The sequence below is a fragment of the Cherax quadricarinatus genome, chromosome 77 (genome assembly GCF_038502225.1).
Source record: "Cherax quadricarinatus isolate ZL_2023a chromosome 77, ASM3850222v1, whole genome shotgun sequence".
Lineage (NCBI taxonomy): Eukaryota > Metazoa > Arthropoda > Malacostraca > Decapoda > Parastacidae > Cherax > Cherax quadricarinatus.
This window is the reverse complement of record NC_091368.1, coordinates 8,839,625-8,858,500: the sequence shown is the minus strand read 5'-3', so window position 1 is coordinate 8,858,500 and position 18,876 is coordinate 8,839,625. Positions and strand designations below refer to the sequence as shown.

Here is an 18,876-nt window from a genome sequence, read left to right as displayed (position 1 = left end):
CTACTGGTTCATCCCTTGGGTATAACCTACTTCCACTGGGAAATCCCACCTACCAATGACAATGCCTCCGTCTGCTGCATGTCCCTCGCCAGACACCAGAATATAAGCGCCAATCTTCCTGCCTGTGCTTCAGATTCCTCAAGACTACGGTACTCTTTACCAACTCTTTACCAACTTTACCTCGTCTTTTGTATATAGTTTTACATTCTTTCTATTATATCCTTGAATTTGTACTGAAAAAGCCACTGGATGGCGATACGTCTAAAATACAGATACCAGATGTTGCACATGTGTCTTATTCTTCATTACTGAAAATACTGGTGTTAAACGTGTATTATCATGTGTAGACTGTGTTTGTACTTTATTTTTTTAAATCAACAGCTGTCTCCCGCCACGGTAGCGTGACCCAAAGAAGAAAACGCGTCCACTAGCATTCACTCAATCACCGTCTTTCCGTAAGCGTGCTGACATCATACTTAGATGACCCTTCCGTCTACACATCTCTACCCTTCCTTCAGAGTGCACGTACTGCCCTTCACTTCGAGGTATAATGACCCAAAAGAAGTTCATTCACTGTCAATCATTCAGCACCTGTCTTGACAGAATTATGATGACATCGCAGCTCAGATAATATGAACTACTGCAGCATCCCAATTCCTCCTTCAGGGTGCAAGTATTGTACTTCACCTCCAGGGCTCAAGCCTGGCTAACCAGTTTCCCTTAACCCTTCATAAATGTTACCTTGTTCACACTCCAACAGCACGTCAAGCCATAAAATTCACTTGTCTCCATTCACTCAGATCTAATGTGCTCACAGAAGCCTGCTGGGTGTTCAAGCCCCCAGCACTCAAAACTTCCTCTATCCCCGCTAAATCAGTAGAGGTTATACAATGTCTGGAGGTGTGGCTATGAAAGGTAATGAATCTGATATAAAATGGAAGTTGATGTTTGCAGATGATACAGTGGTGCTGGCCGATAGAGAGATAGATAGATAGAGAGAGAGAGAGAGAGAGAGAGAGAGAGAGAGAGAGAGAGAATCAGTATACAAAAGTATGAAAACATATATTCATAGGTTAATACTGGCACCAGCAACAGCGTATCTGGAGTCGTTGTAAGAAGAATTAAAATATTGACGTAGGAGGAAAACTGACGGAGGAGACTACAATTTTTATTATAATTATTATAATTATATAGGGATGATAGTGATGGAGGTCAGAGCTCCTCCGAGAGTGAGAAAGTGGTACTCGCGGAGGACAGAGAGAGTGATGGAGGACAGGAGGGGGTCTAAGCTCCCCTGATAGTAAGGTAGAGGTACTCACGGAGGACACAGAGAGTGATGGAGGTCAGGAGGGGGTCTAAGCTCCCCTGATAGTAAGGTAGAGGTACTCACGGAGGACAGAGAGAGTGATGGAGGCCAGGAGGGGGTCTAAGCTCCCCTGATAGTAAGGTAGAGGTACTCACGGAGGACAGAGAGAGTGATGGAGGTCAGGAGGGGGTCTAAGCTCCCCTGATAGTAAGGTAGAGGTACTCACGGAGGACAGAGAGAGTGATGGAGGTCAGGAGGGGGTCTAAGCTCCCCTGATAGTAAGGTAGAGGTACTCACGGAGGACAGAGAGAGTGATGGAGGTCAGGAGGGGGTCTAAGCTCCCCTGATAGTAAGGTAGAGGTACTCACGGAGGACAGAGAGAGTGATGGAGGCCAGGAGGGGGTCTAAGCTCCCCTGATAGTAAGGTAGAGGTACTCACGGAGGACAGAGAGAGTGATGGAGGCCAGGAGGGGGTCTGAAGTGCCCCTGAGAGCTGGATGGTCGGCCTCACAGGTGTACAGTTTACCGTCGTCTTCAGCCTTGGCTCTGACCACAAAACGACTTCTTACGTTCCAGCGTCTAGCCAGGGGCGACACCTCCACTCTCTCCTCCACCTGCCCTGTGGTGGTGGTGGTGGAGAATAGTGGTTAGTGCTGTGGAACCAGTCTTCATCAGTCCTGTGGTGGTGGAGAATAATGGTTAGTACTGGGGACCATCCTCCACCTACACTATGGTGGTGGTGGAGAATAGTGGTTAGTGCTGGGGACCATCCTCCACCTACCCTGTGGTGGTAATGGAGATTAGTGGTTAGTGCTGAGGGGACCACCATCCTCCATCAGTTTTGTGGTGGAGAACAGTGCTTAGCGTTGGAGCATCCTCCATCACTCCTGTGTTGGTGGAGAAGTGTTGTTAGTGTTGGAGAGCCATCCACTATCCATCCTTTGTTGTTGGAGAAAAGTTTTCACTGTTGGAGAAACATCATCAGCCTTGAGATGATGGAGAGTTCTTTGTGTTGGAGGACCATCCTCCGTCAGCTCTGTAATGGTGGAGATTAGTTGTTAGTGTTGGAGAACCATTCCTCAACAGTCCTGTAGTAGTGGTGGAGGATAGTATTGAGTTTGGGGGAGCCATCCTCCTTCAGCTCTGTGGTGGTGGAGATTAGTGGTTAGTGTTGGAGAACCATCAACTGTCAGTCTTGGTGGTGGAAAACAGTTCTCAGTGGTGGAGAAACCTCCTCTGAAAGTTCTGTGGTAGTGGATATCAGTTGTCAGTACATACACACGTCACAAATGATATTATCACCAGATACACAATTTAACATTCTAAAGGCATGCATCATTCACAGCATAAATACAAAATATCATCATTCTACCAGGATATCTCAGTCACAGAACGATGATGGTGGTGTTTTCAGCTAACAACTAAAAAACCTAGGTTCGATTCCCAGGCAGGTTGAGACGTAAGGACTCTTAGCATACCTTAACTTAGTACTGGACTTATATATATATATATATATATATATATATATATATATATATATATATATATATATATATATATATATATATATATATAAAAGGTTGTTGAGGTGGTTCGGACATGTGGAGAGAATGGAGCGAAACAGAATAACTTCAAGAGTGTATCAGTCTGTAGTGGAAGGAAGGCGGGGTAGGGGTCGGCCTAGGAAAGGTTGGAGGGAGGGGGTAAAGGAGGCTTTGTGTGCGAGGGGCTTGGACTTCCAGCAGGCATGCGTGAGCGTGTTTGATAGGAGTGAATGGAGACAAATGGTTTTTAATACTTGACGTGCTGTTGGAGTGTGAGCAAAGTAACATTTATGAAGGGGTTCAGGGAAACCGGCAGGCCGGATTTGAGTCCTGGAGATGGGAAGTACAGTGCCTGCACTCTGAAGGAGGGGTGTTAATGTTGCAGTTTAAAAACTGTAGTGTAAAGCACCCTTCTGGCAAGACAGTGATGGAGTGAATGATGGTGAAAGTTTTTCTTTTTCGGGCCACCCTGCCTTGGTGGGAATCGGCCATTGTGATAATAAAAAAACTATATATATATATATATATATATATATATATATATATATATATATATATATATATATATATATATATATATATATATATATATAGATATATTATGTCATGCCGAATAGGCAGAACTTGCGATCTTGGCTTAAATAGCAACGCTCATCTTGCCATATAGGACAAGTGAAAATTTGTGTACGCAATAATTTCGGCAAAATCATTCTGAACCTAACGAAAAAAATATATTTCACTGTGTTTGTTTAGTAGTAAATTATTGTAAACTTATATAAAATATATTTAGTTGGGTTAGGCTAAAATAAATTGTTCTTGTTATAATAAGGTTAGAAAAGTTTTCTAAGATTCTTTTTGGTGCAAAATTAAAAATTTTTACAATAACAGTAATGAAAAAATATATCTTTAAACGTATAAAAGAAAATTTCAAAAAGGACTTAATTTTAAATGAGTTCTTGCTAATTGACCAGTTTTACATATTCGGCACGACATACATATATATATATATATATATATATATATATATATATATATATATATATATATATATATATATATATATATATATATATATATATATTCATATATTTTAACAAGTCGGCCGTCTCCCATCGAGGCAGGTTAACCCAAAAAGAAAATCCCCAAAAAGAAAATACTTTTATCATCATTCAACACTTTCACCTCACACATAATCACTGTTTTTGCAGAAGTGCTCAGAATACAACAGTTTAGAAGTATATACGTATAAAGATACACAACATATCCCTCCAAACTGCTAATATCCCGAACCCCTCCTTTAGAGTGCAGGCATTGTACTTCCCATTTCCAGGACTCAAGTCTGACTATATAAAAATAACCGGTTTCCCTGAATCCCTTCACTAAATATTACCCTGCTCAAACTCCAACAGATCGTCAGGTCTCAAATACCATTCGTCTCCATTCACTCCTATCGAACACGCTCATGCACGCCTGCTGGAAGTCCAAGCCCCTCGCCCACAAAACCTCCCTTACCTCTTCCTTCCAACCTTTTCGAGGACGACCCCTACCCCGCCTTCCTTCTCCTACAGATTTAAATGCTCTCCATGTCATTCTACTTTGATCCATTCTCTCTAAATGACCAAACCACCTCAACAACACCTCTTCAGCCCTCTGACTAATACTTTTATTAACTCCACAACTTCTAATTTCCACACTCCGAATTTTCTGCATAATATTTACACCACACATTGCCCTTAGACAGGACATCTCCACTGCCTCCAACCGTCTCCTCGCTGCTGCATTTACCACCCAAGCTTCACACCCATATAAGCGTGTTGGTACTACTATACTTTCATACATTCCCTTCTTTTCCTCAATAGATAACGTTTTTTGACTCCACATATGCCTCAACGCACCACTCACCTTTTTTCCCTCATCAATTCTATGATTAACCTCATCCTTCATAAATCCATCCGCCGACACGTCAACTCCCAAGTATCTGAAAACATTCACTTCTTCCATACTCCTCCTCCCCAATTTGATATCCAATTTTTCTTTATCTAAATTATTTGATACCCTCATCACCTTACTCTTTTCTATGTTCACTTTCAACTTTCTACCTTTACACACATTCCCAAACTCATCCACTAACTTTTGCAATTTTTCTTTAGAATTTCCCATAAGCACAGTATCATCAGAAAAAAGTAACTGTGTCAATTCCCATTTTGTATTTGATTCCCCATAATTTAATCCCACCTCTCTCCCGAACACCCTAGCATTTACTTCCTTTACAACCCCATCTATAAATATATTAAACAACCATGGTGACATTACACATCCCTGTCAAAGCCCTCTTACCGGGAAGTGGTCTCCCTCTCTTCTACACACCCTAACCTGAGCCTCACTATCCTCATAAAAACTCTTTACAGCATTTAGTAACTTATCACCTATTCCATATACTTGCAACATCTGCCACATTGCTCCCCTATCCACTCTATCATATGCCTTTTCTAAATCCATAAATACAATAAAAACTTCCCTACCTTTATCTAAATACTGTTCACATATATGCTTCAATGTAAACACTTGATCTACACATCCCCTACCCACTCTGAAACCTCCTTGCTCATCCACAATCCTACATTCTGTCTTACCTCTAATTCTTTCAATAATAACCCTACCATACACTTTTCCTGGTATACTCAGTAAACTTATTCCTCTATAATTTTTACAATCTCTTTTGTTCCCCTTCCCTTTATATAAAGGGACTATTCATGCTCTCCGCCAATCCCTAGGTACCTTCCCCTCTTTCATACATTTATTAAACAAAAATACCAACCACTCCTACAATATGTCCCCCCCCCCCTGCTTTTAACATTTCTGTCATGATCCCATCAGTTCCAGCTGCTTTACCCCCTTTCATTCTACGTAATGCCTCACGTACCTCCCCCACACTTACATTCTGCTCTTCTTCACTCCTAAAAGATGGTATACCTCCCTGGCCAGTGCATGAAATTACCGCCTCCTTTTCTTCCTCAACATTTAAAAATTCCTCAAAATATTCTCGCCATCTACGAAAGCAAATGGTTTTAGAATCATTTACCAAACTGCGGCAGGCCAGAATTCGACCCCACGACACACTGTCCCGCCTCAAGAGGCCACACAATGTACATGTCACCTTAGCACCTGAGCCATTCATCCTACAAACAACATGAGCCTAACGAACTAAGCTTGTTTCATGTTGCGAGGACACTCGTGGCAGATGTATGCTCAAGGATTAATTTCAGCCTCCTCCTGTTTGAATACCCGCCTCCACAAGCAGTCTACGTGGAGGTATATCACTTACCTTGGTCCTGTGACAGCCTGTGTATCTCTTTTCTCTCTCTCACTCTCTCTCTTTCTCTATCACACACACATTCACACTGGTATCTTCATCCATGTTTAGGTACATATTGGTATCTATCTAATTCACTCTACATTACCAAAACACACACACGCACACGCACACACACACACACACACACACACACACACACACACACACACACACACACACACACACACACATACATACACAAACCAAGTGTGTCACTCACCTTGGTCCAGCTGGAGACCATCTCTGTACCACCACACACTGGGTGCCGGGCGAGCGTCCTTCACCAGGCACTCCAGAGTCAGCGTGGCACCAGCCACCACCTCCACCACCGACCCGTCTCTCCACCCAGAGAACTCCACGCTCTTCGGCGGCACTGTTGAAAACCACCACCATAAAACATCAAATTGTGGCATCTGTGGTAAGAACCTTGGCAATAGATACCAACAAGTTGCTTTAGAAAGACGTGTGGGCAAACACTAGGACACATAACTAGAAAAAGTTCTTGATCTTGGGACCTTAATCACTTCTCAGCGTCACAAGACTGAAACAGTTTTATAATACATATGCCCTAGTATTTGCTCAGGTGTCTTTCCAAACTCATGTCATCTGTAACTTTTTAAAGACTGGACCTGTAAACCAGTGGAAGACCTGGGTCATGTCACTACAAGCTCCAGGTATCAGGTCATTTTATACCTCAAACTTGCTTCGAGAGACATTTGGACCTGTTTCCTGACGAAACTTAGCTAAATTAACCTAACCTAACCTAATCTAATCTAACCTACCCTAACCTAACGTAACCTACCTTTACCTAACCTAACCTACCTTAATCTAACCTAACCTAACCTAACCTAACCTAACCTAGCCTAACCTAACCTAACCTACCCTAACCTAACCTAACCTAACCTAATCTAACCTAGCCTAACCTAGCCTAACCTAACCTAACCTAACCTAACCTACCTTAATCTAACCTAACCTAACCTACCCTAACCTAACCTAACCTACCCTAACCTAACCTAACCTACCTTTACCTAACCTAACCTACCTTAATCTAAGCTAACCTAACCTAACCTAACCTAACCTAACCTACCCTAACCTAACCTAACCTAATCTAACCCAAAAACACAGAGTGTTACAGCTCTGAATATCTTATTACAGAAAATCACTTTAACCCTTAAACTGTCTAAACGTAGATCTGCGTTTTTTCAACATTTGAAAGTATGTAAAGAAACGTATTTTTTTTTTTTTTTTTTTTTTTTTTTGCATTTGAAAACGTGTAAAAGAAACTTTGATCTACTTTTATTTGTTATATTTGAAAATATGTGAACATAGATCTGTTTGGACAGTTTAAGGGTATTAAGATCCGATCCTTTCTTAAGAAAAGTTATTTACTGTTATGCAAATTCTTATACAGATTAAGTTAATTAAGTTGTTTGTCTCTTACCCTCAACGACAGTAACTTGAGAACGCAAGTTCTGAACAACTTTAAACTTAAAGTGCTGGCTTATTTTAGGGACACTGGTCTCCATGATAACTTTCCCTGCTGGCACTTGTGAGTGCCAGCACCAGCAGTGTTTTCACTGTTGTATTTTCTGCAGTGAAAAGTTTGCAGCCTACAGTGAAAAATTTTGCAGGCGTACTGTGGAAAAGCTTACAGTGTACAGTGAAAAAGATTACAGTGGTGATATCTTGCCAGAAGAAATGAAGAAATTTCTCAATGGAACTTAGGGCCATTTATGAGATGTTCTCAGTGGAGCCTGTGACCATTTTTAGATCCTCTCAGTGGAGCTTGTGGCCATTTCTTAGATTTCCTCAGTAGAGCTTGTGGCCATTTCTTAGATTTCCTCAGTAGATCTTGTGGCCATTTAAGAACATAAGAAAGGAGGAACACTGCAGCAAGTCAACAGGCCCATAATATCCTCTCAGTGGAGTTTGCGGCCATTTATCAGATCTCAGTGGAGTTTGTCATCATTTCTTAGATCATCTCAGTGGAGCCTGTGGCCATTTGTCAGATCTCAGTGGAGCTTTTGACCATTTATCAGATCTTGTCAGTGGAGGTAGTGGCCATGTCTTAGATCCTCTCAGTGAAGCTTGTGGTCATTTGATCAACACCTTACGGTGAATAAGACACATGTGCTACAAGTATCTTTATGATACATATGTTTTGCATATGTTTTATTCATCACCTGAACGGTATTGACCATCGTCCACTCAGTAGAAAGTTAAAAAAAAATTACCAGAAGCTAGAGAGCAACTGAGTGAATGACGGTACATGTGTTTCCTCATTTCTGGACAACTCTGCCTCTGGAGTAAACAGCGGATGTGTTAGTAGAGTGACGGTATAGCCTACACTCTAGAGTCTGTATATATATCAGAGTACCAGGGACCCTAATGACTCTATTTTGCTCTAGTTTACGAGGCTCTAAGCTCCTTATGGTTATTAAGAACAAGAATAGTGAAGCTTCCTTCGTCTGTCCGCTAATTATCATTGTTACTATTATTTTAATTAATTTACAATAATAATAATAATAATATTATTATTATTATTATTATTATTATTATTATTATTATTATTATTATAATAAAATAATTAAAATAATAATAATAATAATAATAATAATAATAATAATATTATTTTAATTAATTTATTACAATAACAACAATAATAATAATGATAAAAATATTATTATTATTATTATTATTATTATTATTATTATTATTTAAAACAAAATATTATTACTGCTATTATTATCCCACTGCTTTTGCAGTGGTGCAGATGATGTCCCTGACATCTCTTCGAGTCAGTAGACTGGTCAAAGAAGCAGTAATAATAATAATAATAATAATAATAATAATCACCACAACCGACGTGATCAGCTTGGAATGCACGGCCCTGGACAACTATTTTAATTACTAAAACATCCATAACGCATTCAGTAAACAATTACTCTGTGTGTTTGTTTTTGCTGGGGTAGACGCACACACACACACACACACACACACACACACACACACACACACATACACACACACGCACACAAGTGGTACAAACAAAACCATGGGAGAAAATGCAGGGCGAGGTACAAGAATAATTCGGTGGTATCAGTAACCAAACCTTATTTACCGTTCCATCTGTGCGTCCTGCAGAGAAACTGCAGATGATTGGCTCAGAGAATCGACAAGTTGATGACTGAGACACTTGTGCAACACATGGGTATCTTTACTGTGTAAACGTTTCGCCAATAGGTGGCTTCCTCAGTCCGGTGCAGAGATGAATCGTGGAAGATGGGAATAACGTTGTGGTAATCAGTCCCTCAGCCTTGAGTAGTTGTGTTCATTTGATCAGTTATTATTATTATTATTATTATTATTATTATTATTATTATTATTATTATTATTATTATTATTATTATTAATAGATTTTGATTAGTTTTTGATGAAGACTGATGGACTGAACATATTGACTCTAGGCTGAGGGACTGATTACCTCAAACCTCCTCGTCATCTTTCACCATTCATGTCTGTATCGGACTGAGGAAATTTTGGAGAAGACATTTATATCCAGTTCAGAACATTTATTAAAGGAAACGTTTCGCCACTCGTGGCGAAACGTTTCCTATAATTAATATCCTGACCTGTGCAAAAAATATCTCTTTCCACATCTTGTCGGTATTACCATACCATTTTTCGGACTGAGGAAGCCACTTGTTGGCGAAACGTTCTCACAAGAAAGACAGAGAGCGGAGGGCCCCTAATCCCAAAGGGGCCCCAGAAGCGACGTTACTCCACATTGCTTAAAAAATTGAATCAGCTGTATGAGAAGGAGTTTTTTAATAATAATAATAATAATAATAATAATAATAATAATATAGCATAATTCAGAACAAAATAATTAAAATATAAATTAAATGTTTATTAAAGTATCATGTAGACTAGCAGCTGCTGGTTGCCATAGTGACCCCATAACAGTTCAAGCTTCAGGGCCCCCATAATAGTTCAAGCTTCAGGGACCCCATAACAGTTCAAGCTTCAGGGCCCCCATAACAGTTCAAGCTTCAGGGCCCCATAACAGTTCAAGCTTCAGGGCGCCCATAACAGTTCAAGCTTCAGGGGCCCCAATAACAGTTCAAGCTTCAGGGGCCCAATAACAGTTCAAGCTTCAGGGACCCCACAATAGTTCAAGCTTCAGGGCCCCCATAACAGTTCAAGATTCAGGGACCCCATAACAGTTCAAGCTTCAGGGACCCCATAACAGTTCAGGATTCAGGGCCCCCATAACAGTTCAAGCTTCAGGAACCCCATAACAGTTCAAGCTTCAGGGACCCCATAATAGTTCAAGCTTCAGGGCCCCCATAACAGTTCAAGCTTCAGGAACCCCATAATAGTTCAAGCTTCAGGGCCCCCATAACAGTTCAAGCTTCAGGGCCCCCATAACAGTTCAAGCTTCAGGGACCCCATAATAGTTCAAGCTTCAGGGACCCCATAATAGTTCAAGCTTCAGGGCCCCCATAACAGTTTAAGCTTCAGGGACCCCACAATAGTTCAAGCTTCAGGAACCCCATAATAGTTCAAGCTTCAGGGCCCCCATAACAGTTCAAGCTTCAGGAACCCCATAACAGTTCAAGCTTCAGGGACCCCATAATAGTTCAAGCTTCAGGGCCCCCATAACAGTTCAAGCTTCAGGGCCCCCATAACAGTTCAAGCTTCAGGAACCCCATAATAGTTCAAGCTTCAGGAACCCCATAACAGTTCAAGCTTCAGGGCTCCCATAACAGTTCAAGCTTCAGGGACCCCATAATAGTTCAAGCTTCAGGGCCCCCATAACAATTCAAGCTTCAGGGCCCCCATAACAGTTCAAGCTTCAGGGCCCCTATAACAGTTCAAGCTTCAGGGACCCCATAACAGTTCAAGCTTCAGGGACCCCATAATAGTTCAAGCTTCAGGGACCCCATAGTTCAAGCTTCTGGGCCCCCATAACAGTTCAAGCTTCAGGGACCCAATAACAGTTCAAGCTTCAGGGACCCCATAACAGTTCAAGCTTCAGGGACCCCATAACAATTAAAGCTTCAGGGCCCCCATAATAGTTCAAGCTTCAAGGACCTCATAACAATTCAAGCTTCAGGGACCCCATAATAGTTCAAGCTTCATGGACCCCATAATAGTTCAAGCTTCAGGGACCCCATAATAGTTCAAGCTTCAGGGCCCCCATAACAGTTCAAGCTTCAGGAACCCCATAACAGTTCAAGCTTCAGAGCCCCCATAACAGTTCAAGCTTCAGGGCCCCCATAACAGTTCAAGCTTCAGGGCCCCCATAACAGTTCAAGCTTCAGGGCCTCCATAATAGTTCAAGCTTCAGGGCCCCCATAACAGTTCAAGCTTCAGGGCCCCCATAACAATTAAAGCTTCAGGGCCCCCATAACAGTTCAAGCTTCAGGGACCCCATAACAGTTCAAGCTTCAGGGCTCCATAACAGTTCAAGCTTCAGGGCCCCCATAAAAATTCAAGCTTCAGGGCCCCCATAACAGTTCAAGCTTCAGGGGCCCCAATAACAGTTCAAGCTTCAGGGGCCCCATAAGAGTTCAAGCTTCAGGGCCCCCATAACAATTCAAGCTTCATGGCCCCCAAAACAGTTCAAGCTTCAGGGCGCCCATAACAGTTCAAGCTTCAGGGGCCCCAATAACAGTTCAAGCTTCAGGGGCCCCATAAGAGTTCAAGCTTCAGGGACCCCATAAGAGTTCAAGCTTCAGGGATCCCATAAAAGTTCAAGCTTCAGGGCCCCCCATAACAGTTGAAGCTTCACGGACTCCGAAATGTAGGTCCGCCCGTGATCAAATTTCAGAGGAGCCAGCAACTTATCTTGACGAACAAGTGTTCCCAGCTATGACCATAATAACAAGCTGATGATCAAGCTCTTTGTATGGAGCTCTATCATTGATGAAGCTCTACAGGAAGTGAAACACTGTTCCGTAATTTATTGCTTCATAAGTTTTTTCACATAATAGGCTACACTATGTTTGGCGTTTAGAAATACGTAAGTTTTATCAGTTATATTTATGGTATCATTATATTTATGGTGTACAATGCAAACTGTTGAATTATACGTATGTGCAACTCTTGTGTATCTTCACTTTGAAGACGTTTTGCCAGTTATTGGTAGCATCAGTTTCACACTGATAAAGCCGTTGGTTGGCCAAACGTCTTCAAAAATCAAATTACCCAGGACTTACACATGTCTAACTCATTAACCAGTCAGTAATAGTTTTCCGAATTGTGTTGATTCTTCCCTACAAGACAGGATCTCTGTGGCCTCCAGCGACGTGGAACAAGTGTTCATTAGGCTATGGCCTCCAGTGACGTGGAACAAGTGTTCATTAGGCTATGGCCTCCAGTGACGTGGAATAAGTGTTCATTAGGCTATGGCCTCCAGTGACGTGGAATAAGTGTTCATTAGGCTATGGCTTCCAGTGACGTGGAACAAGTGTTCATTAGGCTATGGCCTCCAGTAACGTGGAACAAGTGCTCATTAGGCTATGGTCTCCAGTGACGTGGAACAAGTGTTCATTAGGCTATGGCCTCCAGTGACGTGGAATAAGTGTTCATTAGGCTATGGCTTCCAGTGACGTGGAACAAGTGTTCATTAGGCTATGGCTTCCAGTGACGTGGAATAAGTGTTCATTAGGCTATGGCTTCCAGTAACATGGAATAAGTGTTCATTAGGCTATGGCCTCCAGTAACGTGGAATAAGTGTTCATTAGGCTATGGTCTCCAGTAACGTGGAACAAGTGTTCATTAGGCTATGGCCTCCAGTGACGTGGAATAAGTGTTCATCAGGCTATGGCCTCCAGTAACGTGGAACAAGTGTTCATTAAGCTATGGCCTCCAGTAACGTGGAATAAGTGTTCATCAGGCTAAGGACATCTGCCAGCGACTGTATATACTTTCGTCCACATGGAAATATCTGTAAAATATTTTGCGATGCGTGATGCCAACCGCATTTAGGCTTCCCACCATAACAAAGTGGAACAGGAATATGTAATTAAGGTAACTGTCCAAAATTCTTTTACATGGAAAGCCATTCCAGCTCATTCAACTGTCAACTTAGCAAATATTAAGTAGAAATATTATGATTAGGCCTGAAATTTCTTTCCTCTAACTGGTAAAAAGCCAAGGCATGGACCACATAGTTAAGGTTAATACATTTACGTAAAACTAACTCTGATACGTGCAAGGAATAAAGGTTGAAGACATCGTAGACATCCTGTAAATGAAACTGGATTGCAATGTTACGATTGGGAAACCTGCTGGGAAGTCGTAATCAAATTGGAAAAAGGGGAAAATGTTATTAGTTACCATAGTGTTTACCTTCGGAATGTGTGGAGTTGATGTAATAAAGAAAATGAGGAGCAGAGGTAGGAACAATAAGGATAATGAGAATTTAGAGGAACAGACGATTACTCATCCCTGCCTCACAAAACAACTTTGCGAACATTAAGAACAAAAGGAACAATATCGTGATTGGAACAATTCACCAATAACCCGCACAAAAGAGAGGAAAAAGCTCTACCCACGTTTCGAACCGAAACGTTGTCATAACCTTTTCTGTCCCCTATGTGCGGGTTATTTGTGTACTGACAAACAAAACACTATCTGAGACTCAGCATATCTAACAGCGAGTCATTATCCTACACACTGGCTATCTTTAAGAGCTCGGCTGTTAACTCTCAATCTTTCTGGGATAATTCCCTGATAAAATCATAAGATAGATTCGGATTTACCTTGTCGGTGGTAAACCTATCCAGAAATAAGTTGAATATTAACATTCACATTACGACCTGCATACAGGTCAGTCATTATGCTTCGTAAGGCAGGGTCACTGTAATGACAGAAATCATAACAACAACCATGTGAAAGATTTCAATAGCAAAATTAAACAGCTCCAGTTTCACAACAGGAAAATGTTGAGCTGGTGGTGGCCTGGTGGTTAACGCTCTCGCTTCACACGGTGAGGGCCTGGGTTCGATTTCCAGCCAGAGTAGAAACATTGGACGTGTTTCTTTCCACCTGTTGTCTATGTTCCCCATCAGTAAAATGGGTACCTGGGTGTTAGTCGACTGGTGTGGGTCGCATCCTGGGACACTGACCTAAGGAGGCCTGGTCACAGACCGGGCCGCGGGGGCGTTGACCCCCGGAACTAACTCCAGGTAATCCAGGTTCAATGTTTACTCTTTCTTCACCAGCACTTCTAGCCCATATATTTTAATTTTCTAGAAAACAACTGATAAATGAGTGACTTGAAGCTTCCGGTGTCTAAAAAAATTTCATTAACGAAGCTTCGCGTTTGCAACTAGTTTCTTTACCTTCAATAATGGTTTATCTTTGATAGAAAACTGATGGTAGTGTGAGCAGGTCGCTCTCACCAATACATGGAACAGTAAAGAAGCGAGTTAAGAAACTGGGTGAAGTGCAGAGGTATGCAACAAGACTAGTTCCAGAGATAAGTGGTATGAGGTACAAGGAGAGGCTAAAAGGATTGAAGCCGACTACACTGGAGGAGAGAATTACCAAAGGAGACATGATAATAACATATAAAATACTCAAAGGAATTGAGAGAATAGACAAGGAAAACTGGTCCTCGAGTGCACAGCTCGGAGGCACACACATGTGAGTCACAAGGACGTCAGGAAAGTACCTCTTCAGCCTCTGAGTGGTTGGGAAGTGGATCGACCTCAACGATGAGGTGGCGGAGGCAGATTCATACATAGTTTTAAGAACAGGTAAGACAGGGCCCACGAGGCTAGAGACAGTGAATCTGGTAAGCGGCGACTTAAGAGGCGGGAGTCGACTTTTGCAACGACATACAGGTGAGTACAGCACATGGAACAACAGTGCCTTTAAGGACAATCACACAGAACTTTCCACAGCACATAGAGCTTTTCCCAACACATAGAACTTTCCACAACACATAGAACTTTCCACAGCACATAGAACTTTCCACAGCACATAGAACTTTCCACAGCACACACAACTTTCCACAGCACATAGAACTTACCACAGCACACAAAACTTTCCACAGCACATAGAACTTTCCACAGAACACAGAATGGTACGTTCAAAAAGCCAAGAAATAAAAATACAAATAACAACAGAACCAACAAAAGAAATAATAGCAACTGAAGGAATTCTGGTGTAAAATTGTTAATTCTCTTCCACTTTTGTGGTAAAGAACATGAAAACGCAATTGCTGCTCACAGCGTTATCGTTCCTCTATTGCGCTAGTTAAAGCGGCAGTTGTGTTGCCATTAGCGGTTAAAAAGGGCCGGCGCAACACAACATAAAAAAAAGAGAGGACAACGCAACACAACACGACACGACACAACGCAACATGACCAAAGACAACACAGCGCTACACAATACAGCACAACACTACACAACACAGCCCTACATAACACAGCCCTACAATCCTGTCATTACGCTTTCGTGAGTCATGTTAACAACCCATTACAAAACTGTGGTCAGAAATAACCTTGAAGACTGAACCCAGAGAGCTGGAAAAAAATATAAATATATACAAACAGCACTACAGCAGAGGCTGTCAGAAACAGCATTCGAGAAGTTACATATACACTGAGCTGTAAGACTTCACAGCCAGTCTTGAGATGTATAGTGTGTGATTCAACATGGAATGCTACACGCTGTGTTAGCGCTGATAAATTACACCGGGTGTGTTTTGGAGAGTGAGGTAAAGCAAATAATTTTACAAGTCTACGTTACTCACACACAAATATTGATGACACTGGAGGACAGGAGAGATTGTGGGGGGGGGGATATGATAACGACATATAAAATACTGAGAGGAATCAACAAGGTGGACAGAGACAGGATGATCCAGAGATGGGACACGACAACAAAGGGTCACAACTGGGAGTTGAAGATTCAGATGAATCACAAGGATGTTGGGAAGTATTTCTTCAGTCACAGAGTTGTCAGGAAGTGGAATGGTCTGGGAAGTGATGTAGTGGAGGCAGGATCTATACATAGCTTTACGAAGAGGTATGATAAAGCTCATGGAGCAGGGAGAGTGACCTAGTTACGACCAGTGAAGACACGTGACTTGACACGTGCAACAACAACTAGGTGAGTACAACTAGGTGAGTACACACACAGAAGAGATCACAAGAAACGACAGAGAAGTATGTGAAGACCTCAACACGAGATTTAAGTAAGCATTTTTAGTAGAAACAGAAAGGACTCCAGAAAGCCGGAAAGGTTGGGTACACCAACAAGTGCTGGACACAATACACAACCGAGGAGAGGGTGAAGAGGCTGCTAAGTGATATCTCAAAGGCGGTGGGACCGGACATCTCTTCATCGGTCCTGAGAGAAGGAGCGGAGGAGCTGTGTGTGCCACTAAGAACAATCTTCACACATCTATCGAAACAGGGCAACTGCCTGAGATGTGGAAGACAGCAAATGTAGTCCCAATTTTTAAGAAAGGAAACAGACAGACAACATTAAACTACAGACCAGTGCCACTGACATGTATAATATGCAAAGTCATGGAGAAGATTATCAGAAGAGTGGTGGAGCACCTAGAAAGGAATGAGGTTATATATATCCAGCACGGTTTCAGGGAAGGAAAAGCGTGTGTCACAAACCTGCTGGAGTTTTACGACAAGGTGATAGAAATAAGACGGTTATCTTGGACTATAAGAAGGCTTCCGACAGTTCCACACAAGATATTACTGCAAAAACTAGAGGAGCAGGCAAGAATAACAGGAAAGGCACTGAAATAGATCAGATAATACCTAACAGGAAGGAAACAACGAGTCATGATACGTGACGAGGTGGTAGAGTGGGCGCCTGTGACAAGCGGGGTTCCACAGGGATCAGCGCTGTTTCTGGTATATATGAATGACATGACGGAAGGGATAGATTCGGAGGTGTCCCTGTTTGCAGACGATGGGAAGCTAATGCGACGAATTCAAGTGGATGAGGATCAGGTAGGACTACAAAGGAGTCTGGACAGGCTGCAAGCCTAGTCCAGCAACTGGATTCTTGAGTTTAACCATACCAAGTGCAAAGACATGAAAATTTGGAAAGGGCAAAGAAGACCGCAGACAGAGTACAGACTAGGGGGGAGGGGGCCCAAAGACTGCAAACCTCACTCAAGAAAAAAGATCTTGGAGATGAGTATAATACCTAGCACATCCCCTGAGGGGCACATCAACCAAATAACTGCCGCAGCATATGAGCTCCTAGCGTTTCGACACCATAGGAATCGTTCAAGACTCTGTGTACTTCAGGCTCATACTGGAGTCTGCAGGACCCCAGGGAACGGCTGCACGTAAGCACCTGTCCTCTTACAGTAGCAACTGTAGTCTATGTAAAATTATATTTATATAGAGGAATTACTTACTGTATTTCTTTTAAAGCTCTAGGTTATGTTGCTCTTAGAAAGTTCCAGCAACCTCAGTGAAAGTTTTCATAACCTAAGTGAAAGTTCCTACAGTCTCAGTGAAAGTTCCAACAACCTCAGTGAAAGTTCCAACAACCTCAGTGAAAGTTCCAACAACCTCAGTGAAAGTTCCAACAACCTCAGTGAAAGTTCCAACAACCTCAGTGAAAGTTCCCACAACCTCAGTGAAAGTTCCCACAACCTCAGTGAAAGTTCCAACAACCTCAGTGAAAGTTCCAACAACCTCAGTGAAAGTTCCCACAACCTCAGTGAAAGTTCCCACAACCTCAGTGAAAGTTCCCACAACCTCAGTGAAAGTTCCCACAACCTCAGTGAAAGTTCTCACAACCTCAGTGAAAGTTCCCACAACCTCAGTGAAAGTTCCCACAACTTTAATGAAAGTTCCAACAACCTCAGTGAAAGTTCCCACAACCACAGTAAAAGTTCCTCCTCTTACTGATTCTAGAGTAGCGTGTTCGCCTCCCAATATAGAAACAATCGTGAATTCAACCATTCCTGCTGTACACGTGATGATAATAATAATATTATTATTATTATTAAGAAGAAGAAAGACGGAGAAGAGGAAGAAGACGAAGAAGAAACAAGGAAGATGAAGAAGAATTAAAAATCTGGTTAATCGTAACACCTGAATTTCGAAATCATATTATTTTCTTTCTTTCAACAAGCCGGCCGCATCCCACCGAGGCAGGGTGACCCAAAAAGAAAAGAAAATTTTTCTCTTTTTTTACTTTAGTAATGTATACAGGAGAAGGGGTTACTAGTCCCTTGCTCCCGGCATTTTAGTCGCCTCTTACGACACACATGGCTTACGGAGGAAGAATTCTTCTCCACTTCCCCAGAAAAGCTCGATAGTAGGGGCCATACAAGGCCTGGGAAATCAATGGTGATGATAAGGAGAGTGCAGTGCCAGTTCCTCGGATTAAGAGCCCTTCAGCGAGTTCAAGGCATTTTAGTGGCTTTATTCTAGAAGCAGGCAGATGGAGGTTCAATCCCGAAGGAACCACACAGGTTTAGCGCTTTACGTGAAGGACTCATGTGTAATACTGTAGGAAGATACTCATCCTTGCTTTCTTCTTTCTCTCTCTCTCTCTCTCTCTCTCTCTCTCCCCCACCCATCATCACTCTCTCACTCATCCCTATCTCACTCTCTCTCACCATCTCTCACTCTCATCCCTCTCTCACTCTTCCTCACCCTCTC

General features: G+C 42.1%; 1 protein-coding gene across 1 annotated transcript in view; it reads right to left on the bottom strand.

Annotated features, from left to right (window-relative positions):
• LOC128702037 (nephrin-like) overlaps positions 1–18,876 on the bottom strand; it is a 406,265-nt gene that overhangs the window by 156,819 nt on the left and 230,570 nt on the right. The window contains exons 5-6 of the mRNA XM_070101415.1: positions 6,426–6,578; positions 1,746–1,925 (exon numbers count right to left, since the gene is read on the bottom strand). Coding sequence (XP_069957516.1) covers positions 1,746–1,925; positions 6,426–6,578 — 333 coding nt within the window. The remainder of the gene's footprint in view (positions 1–1,745; positions 1,926–6,425; positions 6,579–18,876) is intronic.